The sequence below is a fragment of the Austrofundulus limnaeus genome, unplaced genomic scaffold (assembly GCF_001266775.1).
Source record: "Austrofundulus limnaeus strain Quisiro unplaced genomic scaffold, Austrofundulus_limnaeus-1.0 Scaffold858, whole genome shotgun sequence".
Taxonomy (NCBI): Eukaryota; Metazoa; Chordata; class Actinopteri; order Cyprinodontiformes; family Rivulidae; genus Austrofundulus; species Austrofundulus limnaeus.
Genome location: NW_013953260.1, coordinates 102,319 through 120,069, shown reverse-complemented (window position 1 = coordinate 120,069; position 17,751 = coordinate 102,319). Strand labels below are relative to the sequence as shown.

The 17,751-nt window shown below is 40.3% G+C and overlaps 1 protein-coding gene and 3 non-coding genes across 5 annotated transcripts in view; 3 read left to right on the top strand and 1 right to left on the bottom strand.

Moving 5' to 3' along the window:
- The window catches only part of tdrd12 (tudor domain containing 12), a 36,241-nt gene extending 30,926 nt beyond the window's left edge, over positions 1 to 5,315 (bottom strand). For both annotated transcript variants that reach the window (XM_014029128.1, XM_014029129.1), the window contains exons 1-4: positions 5,217 to 5,315; positions 5,040 to 5,114; positions 4,713 to 4,773; positions 4,061 to 4,168 (exon numbers count right to left, since the gene is read on the bottom strand). In XM_014029128.1, coding sequence (XP_013884582.1) covers positions 4,061 to 4,168; positions 4,713 to 4,773; positions 5,040 to 5,095 — 225 coding nt within the window. In that variant the 5' untranslated portion in view covers positions 5,096 to 5,114; positions 5,217 to 5,315. The remainder of the gene's footprint in view (positions 1 to 4,060; positions 4,169 to 4,712; positions 4,774 to 5,039; positions 5,115 to 5,216) is intronic.
- Positions 5,316 to 12,635: 7,320 nt separating this feature from the next.
- Positions 12,636 to 12,708, top strand: trnaa-agc (transfer RNA alanine (anticodon AGC)). The gene has a single exon. It is a non-coding gene; the product is annotated as a tRNA-Ala (tRNA).
- Positions 12,709 to 15,106: 2,398 nt separating this feature from the next.
- On the top strand, positions 15,107 to 15,179 carry trnaa-agc (transfer RNA alanine (anticodon AGC)). Its single transcript has one exon. It is a non-coding gene; the product is annotated as a tRNA-Ala (tRNA).
- Positions 15,180 to 17,602: 2,423 nt separating this feature from the next.
- Positions 17,603 to 17,675, top strand: trnaa-agc (transfer RNA alanine (anticodon AGC)). The gene has a single exon. It is a non-coding gene; the product is annotated as a tRNA-Ala (tRNA).
- The last annotated feature ends 76 nt before the right edge of the window (positions 17,676 to 17,751 follow it).

Here is a 17,751-nt window from a genome sequence, read left to right as displayed (position 1 = left end):
TTTCTCGGCGTCCATCGAGATTAAAATTTCATTGCAATCGTGACCGGGTGGAGCAGAAGTATACAACACATTAAACAACCGCCTGATAATAATGAAGGATTGACGATTTTTAATAAAACCGGTCTGGTCAGGTGAAACAATTGTGGGGATAATCTGTTCGACTCGTTTTGCCAACATCTTTGTAAGAATTTTTACATCAGTATTTAAAAGCGATATTGGGCGATATGAACTACAGCTCAAGGGGTCTTTATCCTTCTTTAAAAGCAAGGAAATTACCGCCTGACGCATAGACAGTGGTAATAAYTGTGTAGCCAAGGATTCCTCAAAAACTGATAACAACAGGGGAGAAAGCAGATCCGAAAATTTCTTAAAGAATTCTGTCGGGAAATCATCTGGTCCTGGAGATTTTCCATTTTGCATGTTTTTAATTGCAGAGTTTATCTCAGCAAAAGAGAAATCTCTTTCTAACTCGTTAGATAGGTCAGATCTGAGTGAAGGGATTTTAATATCTTTAAAAAATCATCCAATTCAGTAGGGTTAGGTGAGGCTTCGGAGATATACAGAGATTGGTAAAATTTGCTGAAACACAGATTAATTCCTGCATTCTCACAACATTTTACACCCTGCTTATCATTTATTGCTGAGATCTCCTGTTTAGCTGAGCGCTGCCGTAGCTGCTGTGCAAGAAGGCGTCCAGCCCTCTCACCATGCTTATAATAGCCATGCCTAGATTTGGATATTAAATATTCGGCCTGTTGGGTAGATAAGATGTTAAACTCTGTTTGGAGTAATATACATTTCTTAATTGAGTCTTGTGTAAAAGCATAGCAGCATTCCATCTCTAATTGTAAAATCTGATCTGTTAGTGATTTTAGCCATTTGATGTTTTTCTTCTTTTTATTTGCACAATAAGAAATTATTTGACCTCTCCGGTAAGCCTTTAATGACTCCCAAACAGTGCTGAGTGGCATCCCAGGAGTCCGATTAACATCAATAAAAAACTTAATTTGAAGCAAGCATATCAACTCTCAAGTCTTCGTCAGATAAAAGTATCGGATTAAGTCGCCAAGGACGATAGACCGATTGCGTAACAGGAACGTTCAGTTTCATTAAGAGCGGACTATGATCAGAAATGACTATCGCTCCATAATCACATTCATCTCACTAAAGGTAAAATCCGTTTATCGAGGAGAAAGTAGTCAATCCGTGAATAGCTCTTATGAACAGGGGAGAAGAACGAATACCGTCTCAGRGTCGGATTTCGAAAATGCCACATGTCAACCACTCCATAAGTGTTAAGAAATGAATTAAWTGACTGGGCCGATTTAGAAAGAGAGATCCTCCCCACTGTACTACGATCGAGGGATGATAGCACACAGTTCACATCTCCCCCAATTATGAGATTATGTGTTGAAATATTAGGTAAATTTGAAAAAAGCGTATTAAAAAATGTTTGGTCATCCCAATTTGGAGCATATACCGAAACTAAAATGACTGGAAGTGCATATAGTTTTCCCACCACAATAACATAACGTCCAGCAGCGTCCGTTTTAACACTGGATGCCGTAAATTGCACCTGTTTACTAACTAAGACGCCCACCCCTCTCGATTTAGATTGGAAATTAGACTGAAACACCTGACCAGACCAGCGCCTGCTTAGATTTGCACTGTCTGCCTTACGCAAATGGGTCTGCTGCAAAAAAATAATAATAGCATCAAGTTGTCTTAAACGTGTCATAACTTTCCTAAATTTCCCTGGACCATTGAGGGATTTCACATTCCAACTCACACAGTTAACTGGGTGACTGTTGATGAACCTGGTAATACTAGAACTGCTCATGTATGGTCAATCGGACTGTAGTACAGTATCCACAAATCATCAAAGAAAGATAACCTGACAAAAGACATTCTCAAAACAGATAGATCCGGTATAGTCCCACCCCTTTCTCCTAAAAAATCACGGAGAACCCAACAAACAACAAATCCACACATTTGCGCTTATACTGGGGAACTTAACTCCCTGCCTGGTCTCCCGCCGTAACTAAATAACAGTAACAAAAATGAAAAAACAAGGGGTTCCCATAATTTAAAGTATTATTACTGTTTATGCTCCTCGCTGCACTGATAAATAAATCACTAACCAAGATCTGACAGACCCCCTGTGAAACTCTCATACATAGAAAAAAAAAAGGAATGTTGTACCTCGGAATAAAGTCTAAAATTAAATCAAGATATAGTGTGGGACATAATGTTGGAAGGTTCTTTACAACCTGACAGACGTAATGGATCGATGAGGATTGGACCTTGTTGTCCGTCGCTGAGATGATTTTCTTTTTAATGTAGTCCATTGCTTTATTGGCATCCAGGAACTCCTTGTTTTCCTCCCCCTGAGAGATACAGAGCCGTGCAGGAAAAAGCAAGCCGTAGCTAACATCTCGTCGGTTGCGAAGAAGCCTCCTCACCTCCGTAAACGCCGCCCGAGCCCTGGCCACAGCTGTCGTGTAGTCAGATGTGATGATAATCGAAGTCTCCTTAAAGCGAAGAGGGCCATGACTCCGAGCCCGACGCAATATTTCCACACATTCTTGATAATAGTGCAGCTTAGCAACAATAACCCGCGGCTTATCGCCTGACTTGTTCCCACCTGGACAGCGATGTGCTCGGTCAACCAGTGGCTTTTTATCCATCTGTAGAACCTCTGCTAGCAGTTTAGCCACTGCTGAAGTGGAGCTGGATTCTGGGGTCTCAGGAACTCCAATAATCCGCACATTGCACCTTCTCATGCGCCCTTCCATATCGTCACACTTCTTTTTGAGCCCATCAACAACTTCTTTCAGTTCCAAGATGGTGGTGCGTAGAGTAACAACCTCATCGGACCAGGTTGACAAGCCGTCCGCCACCTCTTTTACGCTCTGTTTAAGGTTGTCCAAGTCAGCACGAAGTAGCATTATGCCGTTAGCCACTTCCGCTCTCACCGCTTGTAGCTCTCCTTTAATAAAAGTAAACTCTTCAGCCAATACCGCTTTTATTTCCGATTTAATTACAGCTGAGAGATCGGTTTTTATAGCGGCAAGAATGTCAGACTTCAAGGAGAGTGCGTCCACCTCGCTGCGGGAGGGAGAAGGAGGTGCCGAACATCCGGCTTTAGCTGCAGTCTGCTCTGAGGCGGCGTCGGGTCTAACAGCCGCAGAGCTGTTTGCCTTTCCTCAAGTTTGTCGCCATTCTTCTACTCTTCCAGGCAAGAATCACTCAGGGGTCGAGTCCGGACAGACCAAATGCTCAAAACAGCAAGGAATTCAGAAGAGAACCACAAATAAATCAAGTCCGAGCGGGAGCCCACGCGAAACACGTCTCACTCCTCTTCCGCCATCTTCAGGGAGAGAGGCATCAGACTTTGCTTGCCTTTCTGCCATCGTGTTTTTTCTGAATATCCGAGGAGGAACAAATATGCGTCAGTCCCGAACTGAGTTGTCTTAAGAATGACGCATAGTCATGGTATAGGTTTGGAAGACAGCAGCAGACCCAAGTCATCCGACACAATACATTGTTTAAACTTACCCTCAGGTTGGCGGTTCTGTGCTGTCATAACAAAAAACGGCACATAAAAATAGATTTTTCTCACTGTGGTCTCCCTTAAGATGACACTGTTCTCACACCGTGCAACAAGAAAAAGATATTGTTTACAGATCCCTGTACATTTAATGATACAAATATGACTGTAATTATCAGATAGTTTCTGCCTCATTTATAAAATTTAAACTCCAAAAACTAACACTATCTGTGCCTTAAGAACATGCATAAATGATTAGTCTGCGTTTAAAATACTGTAATATAAGTTCAAGCCCATTTTGTTCATCTGTAGTCTTAGCCTGGGCCTTGCCTGAGCATATAATCTCCATGATCAACTGTGTACTAAAGTAAAGCTTTCGTCAACACCGACTACCTATTGCACTGCAGTCAGATGTCATTTAAAAGTATCTACTGCATCGTTCTTTACCAATTATGTTTATTTATTGTTTTGACACAGCCTACCTCCACTGTGTAAAACAATACTGCTTACCTGTCGAAGAACATCTGTGATGGGAGCGTCTTCCAAGCTACTACAGGGCTCCAGCAGATGGGTTGAGTGGACCAGAATCCCACTTTTCCTGGGATCACTGGGACTAATCTGAAAAACATGGCAAACAACAATAACACTTTCACTACAAGTACCAATGCTCTTTGTTGCAGTTTAACAAATGATAAAAGGTGATCAAGGAGATAGGTGCTTAGAAAAACAGATAAGTACCAAGCACTGAGAAATGGAAAGTAAACAAGTAAAAATAGAGACAAACTTTAACTTCACATCTTCTAAATGATGCATAAAGCTAGTGTCTGTTAGGATTTCCAACTTGTTTAAAGTTAGAGTTGACCTCCTAAATGTGTTTTTAGTAAAAACTACTAAAATGCTTGTTTGCAGCGTAAATCCTTCCATCCCTTTTATTAAATCAACCATATTTTAAGGTGCCTTGAAATAACTTTTGTAATAAATTACCAATACAAACAAATCTGAAGTCAAAGGACACCAACTAATCATACTAAACAATTTCTTATAACAATAAGTTTAGCTTTATCTGAAAATTATTTACTTTATGTTCTCAGCTCTTTAACATTAAACAGAAACTTCTATAAATAAATTGTTTAAAAAAAGGTTTAGTAGTCATTAGTTTTACCACAACATCTGCAGCATCTGGATCAGGATTGAGAGGTTCTGGGTTCAACCACTCCAAAAAACTGGATCACATGTAGGAAAACAGAGAATTTGGAGTCAAACTTCTGGAGAGCTTTACACGTTTTACAGGCTTTGTACTTTATATCTTTACATATACCAATGACTGGAAAAGGATGTAAAGCCAAAGTAAAGAAACAGAAAATGTTTCAAGAAGTTAAATTACATTATTAAACATGTGCAGAAAACACTAACTCCTGCAATAAATAAATAAATAAATAATAAATAAATCATCAGTGATTCTCTGATTCCTGTAAGAGCTGCAGCTCACCGTGAACAGACCCGGACCTCTTCCGTTGTCCATGTCCTGCCTGCTTCTTGTCCCATCTCCACTGATTTACTCAAACTCAAAAAGAGCAACAAAAACATGATTAAACCTAGTATCTGATCTGAATGAGCTGAGTGACATATAATTTAGATTTACTCATGACTGTATGAGGTTTAATACTTTGTATGTTGATCTGCAGGATTTTCACTCTGACTGCTGTAAAGATTATCTTCAGCTTCACTTGGCAGACCTCTGCAAAGACAAAAATGAGTTCCCAACATTAACAGAAACAGTGTTAAAGAGACTCTGATAATCTCATGAATCATTCGAATCAAATCTCATCAGTGAGGTTAAACATCATCTCACACAATATTACAAGATGTCATTGATGTGTAACACTCAGAGTTTGTGTTGTGAATGACTTGTCTACTACCACACCAGCTTTAGCTCACCATCTGTAATTTTACCTTAGGCCCAGTTTACACAATGCTGGTTTTGAGTGAAATTGTGTCTCTTTGTCTGCAGTTCAGTCATTTATGTACAGGAGCATCATGCTCGTCTCCTCTGACATTGAAGGTTTCTGAATCCAGGTCTCAGAGCAAGGGCTTTTGGGAGACCACCCAGCAGGGGTGGGACATGACAGCAGTCAATAGTTGCAAGCAGATGCACAGTGAGCTACAGCAGAGTAAAGTTCTGTTCTCCTGCTCACCATTTTCAACATGTAGGAGCAACCCAAATTCATCCTCAGTTCAAACAAAGATCTCTGTATTCTATTTTGGATGCAACTAATTTACACTGCCTTGACAAAAAAGTCGCCACCTGTATTTAACTAAGCAAACAGGTATGAGCCTCCTATTAGATAATTACTGCATGAGGATTACCTCATTCTTTGGCCCATGCAGTAATTATACAGTGGGGAGAACAAGTATTTGATACACTGTTGATTTTTCAGGTTTTCCCACTTGCAAAGCTTGTAGATAACTGCAATTTTTATCATAGGTACTCTTCAACTGTGAGTGATGGAATCTAAAACAAAAATCCAGAAAAATACAATGTATGATTTTTAAATAATTAATTTCCATTTTATTGTGTGAAATAAGTATTTGATCATCTATCAACCAGTAAGAATTTTGGCTCTCACAGACATGTTAGTTCTTCTTTAAGAAGCCCTCCTGTTCTCCACTCATTACCTGTATTAACTGCACCTGTTTGAACTCGTTACCTGTATAAAAGACACCTGTCCACACACTCAATCAATCAGACTCCAGCATCTCCACAATGCCCAAGACCAGAGAGCTGTGTAAGGACATCAGGGATAAAATTGTAGACCTGCACAAGGCTGGGATGGGCTACAGGAAAATAGGCAAGCAGCTTGGTGAGAAGGCAACAACAGTTGGTGCAATTATTAGAAAATGGAAGAAATACAAAATAACGGAAAATCTCCCTCGGTCTGGGGCGCCATGCAAGATCTCACCTCGTGGAGCATCATTGATCTTGAGGAAGGTGAGGAATGAGCCCAGAACTACACGGCAGGACCTGGTCAATGACCTGAATAGAGCTGGGACCACAGTCTCAAAGAAAACTATCAGTAACACAATACGCCGTCAAGGATTAAAATMCTGCAGTGCACGCAAGGTGCCCTTCCTCAAGCCAATGCATGTCAAAGCCGTCTGATGTTTGCAAATGACCATCTGAATAATCCAGAGGAGGAATGGGAGAAGGTCATGTGGTCTGATGAGACAAAAATAGAACTTTTTGGTTTAAACTCCACTCGTCATGTTTGGAGGAAGAAGAATGATGAGTACAACCCCAAGAACACCATCCCAACCGTGAAGCATGGCGGTGGAAACATCATTCTTTGGGGATGCTTTTCTGCAAAGGGGACAGGACGACAGCACCATATTGTGGGAAGGATGGATGGGGCCATGTATCGTGAGATTTTGGCCAACAACCTCCTTCCTTCAGTAAGAGCACTGAAGATGGGTCGTGGCTGGGTCTTCCAGCATGATAACGACCCAAAACACACAGCCAGGGCAACTAAGGAGTGGCTCTGTAGGAAACATCTTAAGGTCCTGGAGTGGCCTAGCCAGTCTCCAGACCTGAATCCAATAGAAAATCTTTGGAGGGAGCTTAAAGTCCGTGTGGCCCAGCGACAGCCCCAAAACCTGAAGGCTCTGGAGGAGATCTGTATGGAGGAGTGGGCCAAAATCCCTGCTGCAGTGTGTGCAAACCTGGTCAAGAACTACAGGAAACGTCTGATCTCTGKAATTGCAAACAAAGGTTTCTGTACCAAATATTAAGTTTCATTTTTCTGGTGTATCAAATWCTTATTTCACACAATAAAATGGAAATTAATTATTTAAAAATTATACAATGTATTTTTCTGGATTTTTATTTTAGATTCCATAACTCACAGTTGAAGAGTATCTATGATAAAAATTACAGTCATCTACAAGCTTTGCAAGTGGGAAAACCTGAAAAATCAACACTGTATCAAATACTTGTTCTCCCCACTGTATACCTGAATATACTGAATTACCAATCAGTGGATTGTTTCTTCCCTGATGGCACGGCCATATTCCAAGATGACAATGCCAGGATTCACCAGGGTGGAATTGTGAAAGAGTGGTTCAGGGAGCATGAGACATCATTTTCACACATGGATTGGCTCCACAGAGTCCATTGAGAATCTTTGGGAGGTGCTGGAGAAGGCTTTGTGCAGCCGTCAGACTCTAACATCATCAATGCAAGATCTTAGTGAAAAATTAATGCAGCACTGGATGGAAAAAAAATCTTGTGACATTGCAGAAGCTTATCAAAATTTTTATTTAATTTTTTCATATCGATAAGTTTCATGTTAGCTGCGGCCAGCTTACAGGAAGTCATGTTCCGTAACGTCATTTGTTTACAATCTGCTGCTGCTTAGTGTTAGCCTGCAAAATGATGACAACAAAAGTTGGGAGAAAGCAGCAAAGTCTGATTTGGGATGTTTTTGAATATGACTGCAAGAAAAATAAAAACAAGTGTCTTGTAGTGGAAACAGTTAATAAAACAACTGGAATACTTCAAGAGGAAAACCCGCAAGAATCAAGCTTGCACAAGACTGATAACTTTGAGTATCTTGACAAGCTAGCTTCTCTCAGTAGCTCCCATGAAAAACGAGCAACAGCCTGGCCAAGTAGCACCGGGTAGGAAATAACTATCATCATCCTTCTAAAAATATTCACCCACGTCCTTTGTTGGAGAAATTGAGTTACGCATTTATTTTAGGAAGATGTCACTAGAATGGACTTCTTTGACCTGCAACCAAAACGCTGCTGGTTAGTGAACTCACAGGAACATCTCAAGCTGAAGGATATTTATTCAAACTATAAAACTACTATTAGAACTAATGAAAACTAAACTAAAACTAAGCATTAAAAACAACTAATAAAAACTAGTAAATCCACTCTAAAAACTAATTAAAATAAAATTAACTTAACTAAAAGGAAAAAAGTCACAATGACATAAAACTAAAGTATATTGAAAAATCAAAAACTGTAATTTATAAATTTGGTGGACCCACCACCTGCAGGGAGGACCATCAAGTTTGGGTGCAGAGTGCGCCGAGCAGAAGGCAAGGGAGGGTCCCTGGCTGTGCTGATTCCTGGTGGCAAAGACTGGTTCTAGGGATGTAGAACATAATCTCACTTGCGGGTAAGGAGCCAGAGCTTGAGGGTGAGGTTGAGCATTACCAGCTAGATATAGTTGGGCTCACCTCAACTCACAGCTTGGGCTCTGTAACCCAACTCCTGGAGAAGGAATGGACTCTTTCCCACTCCAGAGTTGCCCAGGGAAAGTGGCGACGGATGGGTGTGGGGATACTCACAAGCCCTGGCCTGTGCGCTTTGGTGTTGGAGTTCACCCTGGTGAAAGAAAAGTTGCCTCTCTGTGGCTTTGTGCTGCAGGAGGGAAGGTTCTGACTGTTGTTTGTGCATATGAACCAAACATCAGTTCAAATTACCAGGCCTTTTTGGAGTGTTTGGATGGTGTCCTGGAAAGGGTGTCATCTGAAGATACCTAATTCTTGGTGACTTCTCAACATCCATGTGGGCAATGACCAAGTTATATGGAAAGGGATGACTGGGAGGAATGGCCTCCCTGATCTGAACCCGAAGGGTGTTCTGTTATTGGACTTCTGTGCCAAGCATTAGTTGTCCATAACGGACACAATAGTTGAGCATAAGGTGGTCCATAAGTGCACTTGGTGCCAGGCCACCTTAGGCCAACGGTCGATGATTGATTTTCTAATTGTGTTGTCTGACATGCGGCTCTAAAAGGTACGTTCAGACCAAACGAGTTTTGAGCATCAAAAACGCGCCCAATGCTTCAAGTTGGGTGCTTGTGCTTTTTCAGGTCAGACGCGTTTGGTGTGAACGTACCGTGGTTGCAGATGCAAAAACTTGGATGGGGGAATAATTTGTGAAGGCCATGGAGAAGGACTTTCAGTTGACTTCGAGGAGGTTCTGGCAAACCATCTGGCCACTCAGAAGTATTCTCTGTACCAGGCTGTACTTGGTTTTGGTGGGGAACTGCTGACCCGGACTGAGGATATTGTTGGGTGGTGGAAGGAACACTTTGAGGATCTCTTCAATCCACCCTTCATGTCCACCTTTGAGGAGGCAGAGTCTGAAGACTCGAGGGAAGATGAGTCCATTACCATGACAGAAGTGACCGAGGTAGTCAAAAAGCTCCTCTGTGGCAGGGCGCCAGGGGCGGACGAGATTCACCCCGAGGCGAGATACACACACACACACACACACACACACACAAAACTTTATATCTAAATAAATAAATAAATTTAGCTGATAAAGTGTGTCGGAAGGTGTCTCTGATGCTAACAAGCATTTATAGGGAAAACTTAAAAACATGCATGTTGGAAGAAGAAAACCTATTCCTTGAGTAAACTGGCCTGTCTGACAACCTGACAAGGACAGTATTAGTTTATTTTATTATGTGAACCATGCAGCTCAGTCATTATATTACTGTCTATCATAAGCAAGTCAAATAATGTACAGAATTTTCATTTTGTGCTCCATCAATTCTTGTCTGTAAAGGTAAGCTAGAGTTTGGAATCATAAACCAATGATTTACACACAGGCCTCCATTAATCTACCATAATTTTTGCAATATTTGTCGTACCTTTGTTTAAAACTATATTTCTGTATAAATCTGAGTATTTTGTCTTATATTCCTGAATTATACAGGATTATATGTTTAATGCATGTTTAACTGCATTAAACATGTGCCTTTTTGGACTTCACAGGCCACCGTTGCTGAGCTAAATAAACAGAAATCATACCTGTTTCGTCGTTTTCTGTTAGCAGCTCTGCTGCCAGCATGTAGTGGGTCAGAACACACAGTGCACCTCGTCTCCTTTGGGTCACGGGACACATTTACGTGACGTCGCTCCAAAATTAGAATATCATCACAAAACCACCATTAAAGTAGCTGCTTCTGACATTTGAAATGCTATTGCAGTTGTACTATCAGCAAAAATGTGCGCATCAGAACCGCAGCATGTAGGACTTCCTTGTTTTCTTCTGGGTCTGTGGCTCAGTCCTTTTTTGTCCAATGGGAGCAATGATCGTCACCCTCATGGCTTGGTTATAGTTCGTTTGCAAAAAAGCACAATGTGAATGCAAACAGCGCCAAACAAAAAAAATAAAGTCCACTTTTGGTCCGGACCAAACAAGTGGACCAAAGGACTTCCTGGTATGAATACACCCTCAGATGATCAACATCCAGCAGCAGTTCAGCCACCAACCAGTAGATCTGTGGACTTGTCAGCAGGACCCACCCAATTATCAACTCAACAGTTCATCTACAGACACAAGTCAGACACACAGCTGCCACTTTCTTTTGCTGTGAGTCATTGCACAGGTCTTTTTAAATAATGATGATGAAGAAATTTTGTAACTGATTAATTGAATATTATATTCAGTTTTGTATTTTATACTTTCTGATCATTTCAGTCTGTAAGGCTGAAGCTGACAAAGAGTTGGTGTGTGTTACCGTGTGTTCTCTTAGCCTAAATAAAACTGAGTACATTCTGACATCTGACGTAAAAGGTAACACCTCCTAGGGTGTAACCAGGAAGAGATGTACATTATAAGGCCAATTCATTATTATAGTAAAAGAAAGTTGTCAGGGTGTTAGAGTCTCTGCTTCTGAGCAGAGTTGCGCTGCTGTGTTTGGGTTTTCCTGATATCAGCCCAAGGTCTGACTGAGGCCTCTGTGCTGTTCTGTGAACCTGATTGGAGTCAGAAGATTGAAAATAACGGTTTAGAGAAGAAATCCAGCGGATTCCTGTTTATTCGGACATACCATTTTGAACAACGCATATTTTTCCAACAATGGTATTTATTAATTAAATCTAATGCTTGGTGCCTTTGTTAATGTAAAAATAGCTGTAGTATTTTATCAAAGTTTTAATTTTTCCTCTCATCGTTCAGTTGTGTGTTCATATTCTAATATTTGCAAATCTAAGATGGAGACATTTTATTGGGGGGRGGGGGGGGGGGGGAGACACAAAGCAGTTGCCCTTAGGGCACCTAGATAAATAACAAGGCCTGGGTAGGAGGCTCCGGGGAAGACCCAGGACTCACTGGAGGGATTATGTATCCTCTCTGGCCTGGGAACGTCTCAGGGCCGAGCTGGAAATGTTGCTGGGGAAAGGAATGTCTGGGTTTCTCTCCTGGATCTAATGCCTCCGCGACCCAACTACAGATAAGCGGAAGAAGATGGGGATGGAGTAACCAGAATTTAAACGGACCTGGTCATATTTAATCCTTAATTTCCTGCATTTTGTTGAGTTGCAGTCATAGGCCTGGAACCACAGGTTATAAACAGAGTACAGAGTTGCACATAAGCAGTGCGCAGGTGCGCGGTCAAAAAAGAAAAAGCGCACCAGATAGAATGCCATGAAGCTCAATTGCATACCTAAGATTGTACCTGATTGTCTGTCAAAACAACAGCTAGCAGGGTTGTGCTATAAAGGTAAATAAAGGTACTGAACTGAACAAGACATTTAACCATGAAATGTTCAGTTTGTGATGTTTATTTGACATACACCCAGCCCCTCGGCCACTTAGGTAGTTTTCAAAATTTATGCAAAGTAAAAAAAAAAAAAAAAAAAACTTGATGGACTGATTTGGCATGATGTCCCGAGACGTTGCAGCTGATAGAGGAGTCATAAAACAGAACAGGGAGAGGTTAGATCAGAACAGGGAGACGTTAGATGCCCTGACGCCCCTCTAGATAATAAATGTGTTAAATGAGTGAAGGAAAGTATGAGCACCAAGCAGTAACCCTAGGTTCTCCCCTGAGAACCAGAACAAAAATTTTATGTGCAACCCTGGTTTTAAATAACGTTGTGTCACTGCAGATTTCAGGGTTGAGGAGTGTGCAGCAGCTTCGGTGTGTCAAGACAGATAAACAGAGGGGAGGGTGTGGAAACGTTCTCACTCAACTGGAAACGTTATCTTTGTGGTACTGCTTCTGAGGAAGGGAGAGGGTCACGGCACCGAATATAGCATAGTGCTTTACCCTACCCTGACAGGGGAATTAGCTCAAATGGTAGAGCGCTCGCTTAGCATGCGAGAGGTAGCGGGATCGATGCCCGCATTCTCCAAGAAACCTTTTGACTTTACAAACCTGAACACTACAACCACACTAAATTATAAAAAAAAAAATACACACTCATTACTCATTAAAAACACTAAATCTAACTAAACTCACACATACTTGGGCATTTATAGGATAAAACTTGTGCCAGGAGTAAGTGAATTTGAATTGCTAAGATTAAATCTGTATGTCCAAAATTTGAATTTAAATGCATTGGTTTGAAAATCCCAGCCCAGGGACCTCTCTGGGTAGAGTTGGCATTTTCTCTCCATGCATGCGTGGATTCTTTCCAGGTACTCTGGGTTCCTCCCACACACCAAAAACACAAATCTTAGGTTAATTGATAACTCTAAATTGTCGTTAGGTGAGAGTGACAGAGTGAAAGTTGTCTCGTTTGTCTCTATAGGTGTTTTTCCATTTGTAAGCAAGGCTCTACTCAGTTCTCTTCGATTTGGTTTTACTCAGGCATAGGTAATTTTCCGCGGTATAGGTGATTTTCCACAGTAACTAGTGTCCCTGCACTGTGGGCAGTAATGTTTTCTAAAAAGTGGATAGCATAATTAAAATAGAGGTGCTGAAGTTTTTGTTTATCGTTGCTCATTCTGTGCTACAGTTATCTATTGCAGGGTTTCTCCTACATGTAAATGATTGTGGCACATTGCCACGGCAAAAATCATAGCCGCCACACTTTCAGAATAAAGCTTTTTTATAATAGGCCTTTATTAGGCTAGAACAATGTAAAGCATATCATATATTTTTATATCCTATATTTGAGCTCTTATAATAACCATAATCAGACTTTGAAACCCTATTTATACATCAATGAAAAGTTAAGATATACTTTATTTTGAAAAACCAACACAGCAGGTTCTTGTGCGCAGAGCGAGGCTGTGTGTGTAGTCCTCACAAAGATAGCAAGGCATGTATGTGTGTGTGTGATGTGACGTGCGATGAAAACTGTCTGATGCAACAGCTTTGCAAGCTACTTTTTTTTTCTTTCAAGGAAGACACGACAGGTGAAGCAACAGCATGGTTAGTAGGGCTGCCACAAACTATTATTTTTATAGCCAAAAAAATCCCCGATTATTTTTTCGATTAGTCGACTAATCGGATCATACGTTAATTTAATATAAAACATAAAGCTTATCGCGCCAGAATGCAGCTGCTATTATATAACCATCGTTAGATTTTAGCTATATGCTAACTAAAAATAACTGCTGTGGAAGGCAAGTTCTGCCTTGCAAATATTGTAGTGCACAGGTTTCTCTTTCATTTTCTTAAAATGATCCCACACTTTTGAGCTCCGTTGCTGGGTAGCCATAATACCAGAGCCTGTCTGTATAATGTCTTGTGACGTCCACGGCCTACCCCAGTTACCACTACTGTGCATGTGTGTCAAGGACAGAAAGGCAGATGTGGCAGTGGAAGGTGTCAAAGCAGTTTGGAGAGAAAAACAAAGTAAAGAACACACAAAAAAAAGCAAGAACCACCAACACAGACCCCCGTGTGTGCTCGGGAGTCAGCAGCTCCATGCCTGTTCTAAAAATAGTGCTAATCAGCAGCGTAGCTACAAGCTAATGTAATGTCCCTCAACTTTTAAAATAGTAACCAGAGTTGTTTGTGAACTCTAAACACCACAAATCCAGGCAAAATGAGATTGTTGTTAGTCCATGGGCTGAGCATGCTCCTTTGTCTGTCTGTGTGTCACCGTCCAGCCGCAGCATAGACGGTCTCAGGAGCATTAAACCCTTTAGGGCCCAGTTTTAAAATGTGATAAATTATTTTCAGTGGTTGAAAGAAAGTTTTTTTTGGATAGTTGCATTTTTAACTATGATCTTTTATATCTAAAAGAGTTAAGAGTTCTTCTGAAGTGTTACAAAAGAGAATTTGTAGAAACAGACAGAGACTTTTTACTGATGATATTTTATTTTAAACATGTTAAAGAAGTAATTAGAAGCAGGTTTATTTTGAATAAACGTAATAAATGTGTTCAATCCTACAAAACTGTCAAATATATTTACAAAATACACTAAACCGACACAGATTAGTATAAAACGAGATACCGCATAGCGGTAACATAATGACCCCCACACGCACTAATGCACCGGAACTCAGAAGTCTTTATTCCTAATAAATGTCATGCTACTAGGTGCATCCCAAAATTGTAGTGGTTTGGGTGGGGGGGGTGGGTAACAATGACCCCCGCTTACGCTTCGCGTGCGGGGGTCATAATAAATCATGTTTTATAATGAAATGTCTGTGTCAATCCACAGCTTCAGTGTATGTCAGACATACACAGAGGGTGAGGAAACGTTCCCGGCACTTGACTAGAAACTTCATCTCTGTGGTCAGTGCTGCTGAGGAACGGGCAGGGGGAGGGTCACAGCACCTGCTCATGTCTTACAGGGGAATTAGCTCAAATGGTAGAGCGCTCGCTTAGCATGCGAGAGGTAGCGGGATCGATGCCCGCATTCTCCAAGAAACCTTTTGACTTTCAAAATCTGAACACTACAACCACGCCAAATCAAAAAATAAAAAATAAAAAAATTACATACTGTATTCTATTAACCAAACTAAATTCACAAAAGGCCCCCATACTTGCATACTTCACTCTGTGGAGGTCCGCATGGATTCAAAGCGGATGTCTGCGCAGAGATCAGCTTTTTACAGCCGTGTCCTCGGTGTTGCCTAGAGAGTTCACATCCAACTGTTTTGGATAAAGATAAAGTTAGATAAAGCTAGATAAAGTTGAGAATAGCCATAATTTGTTGACAAAAGAGTTTTTTCAAATTTTGAAAAGCATCTCACGAAGGAGATTAGAAAACGGAGAAAAAAAATTATACATTTATGAAAGAATAGAAGGACTTAGAGAGCAAATATTTTTCGGGAGGAAATGGCTCAGACCCTGGGTTAGCTCCTTTTTTTTTTGTCGTTTTAAAGCTAAAATGCAAGGTATCTCTTCTTTCTCGATCTTGGCGCCATGACTGAAATTGTGAGAAATTAAGAAATTTGTCAGGCGATCAAGTCACTCAGGTATAAAGTCTCCACTGTCCATGGACAGTGTGCGCAGAGTCCATGCGGCTCATGGACAGTACACAGTACGTCCAAGTACATGGGAGCCTTATAATTGGTTTATGCTTCAAGTCGTACGTCTTGTTCCCCCTGCTGAGTGGCAAAAAATTGTGCAACTTCCGTCTGCTCTCCTGCATTGTGTACACACACACTCCCAGAAAAATGCAGTTTAAAGTAATCTTGTACTGAACACACCTGTGATATAGTATTAAAATATTATTTGGAATTTAACAGCACAACTGCAAAATCACCGTTCCAGTGTCAACCTTTTTCACAAAGCATCAACATGCACATTATGAAAGTTTTTATGTTTAAAAAGGGCAATTTATGATCTTTGTTGTAGTTAAAAATACTTTAACATTAAAAACCACATGACTGATATTTATACAGACAAACTGGTCAACAAAATAAACAGAATCTATATGAACACTATCATTCCTATTTCATATTTAAATATTAAATACATTACACTTTTCATAAAGTTTGGTTCCAAATATAAACAGTTTTGCTCATTAAAATCCCCAAATGGCCTGTTTTAAAATGGTAGAATAATACAGTATATTATATAGCTGATATTTATGATGAACTAAAAACTGATTCCTTCAGAGAGAGAACACCGAGGTTTGGAGGAAAAAACATCAGAACTTAAGAGACGCTTTTGCTACATTTTTGTTTAAAATATATTCCTCTTTTAGTGTTGATTTTAGGGATGCAAGTTATTGATGAATGAATTAATCTGAAGTTGATTGATCTTATTGATAGACTAAAGATTAAAAAGTGGGTCTACCTGGACCCCAGGTGTTGTCTGAAACAAGAACATAATCATCCTTCTCTGTTCTACAGTGCTCAAAACTGACCCCCCGGTTCTGTAGAGTATTTTTTTTATTTATTTTTTTTTACTGCTTTCGGCTCGAGAGAAGGATGAAACTGATTATTTCCACGTGACGCGTTTCCAGCTCGCAATGCGACACGCATCAAACAAGACCATCATTTTAAGAAAATAAAGAAAATAAAGTGTGGAACACAATTTTAAAAATGGTTTAAAGTTTGAAGTGTCTACTTTTGACTCGCATTGAAACAGTCTCTCAGAGAAGGCGGATCTGACAGGTTAGAGAGGTTTAAATGGACCATGTGATGCGCGGGCAGTCAGTTAATTGATTAGAACTTTTTGTTTAATCTAATAAACCATTATTAAACCAGAATTGTCCTAGTCGGATTCCGTTTTTTGTGGTTCACTGTGATAATGCAGTTTGTCAAAATGAAATAAACACTGTAAAATAATAAAGCTGAGGTTGTGCTGAAAATAATGATACCAAACAAGGAAAGGTAAATGGTTTTAAGGTGGAAATATAAGGGTAAATTCAAAATTTGTCAAAAATGGCCATTTAGACCCCAGACCTTAGAGGGTTAAGAGGCAGTAATAATAGTTTTAAAAAATGATTTATTGATCGTCTATGTACAGTTTAAAATGGATCAATGACTCAAAAATTATTGTGAACATGTCAACATAATTTGTCTTCAAGTTTTATGAGGGAAGCTTCTTCCTGTCCCAAATTATGGAATTTTTACGGGAGTAAATTAGTCACACATCCCTCCATATGTATGGCATTCAAAATTTGTGCAGCTAGCATCTTCCTTTCTCAAGTAATGATTAAAATAACCTTAAAAAACATGTTGCTTCCTGTCCAACAAACAAACTACTCCCTGCTGTCCCCAGCTTCAAATCCGGCACGCGACTGGAAACTATCTACACAGTCAATGCTGCTGACAAAAGAGGAGAGTCATGGCACCTTATACAATATGGTGCTTTCTGCTGCTCATGTCTTACAGGGGAATTAGCTCAAATGGTAGAGCGCTCGCTTAGCATGCGAGAGGTAGCGGGATCGATGCCCGCATTCTCCAAGAAAATTTTTGCCTTTCAAAATCTGAACACTACAACCATATTACTTACTCCAGTGTTTCCCCTACCATTATATAG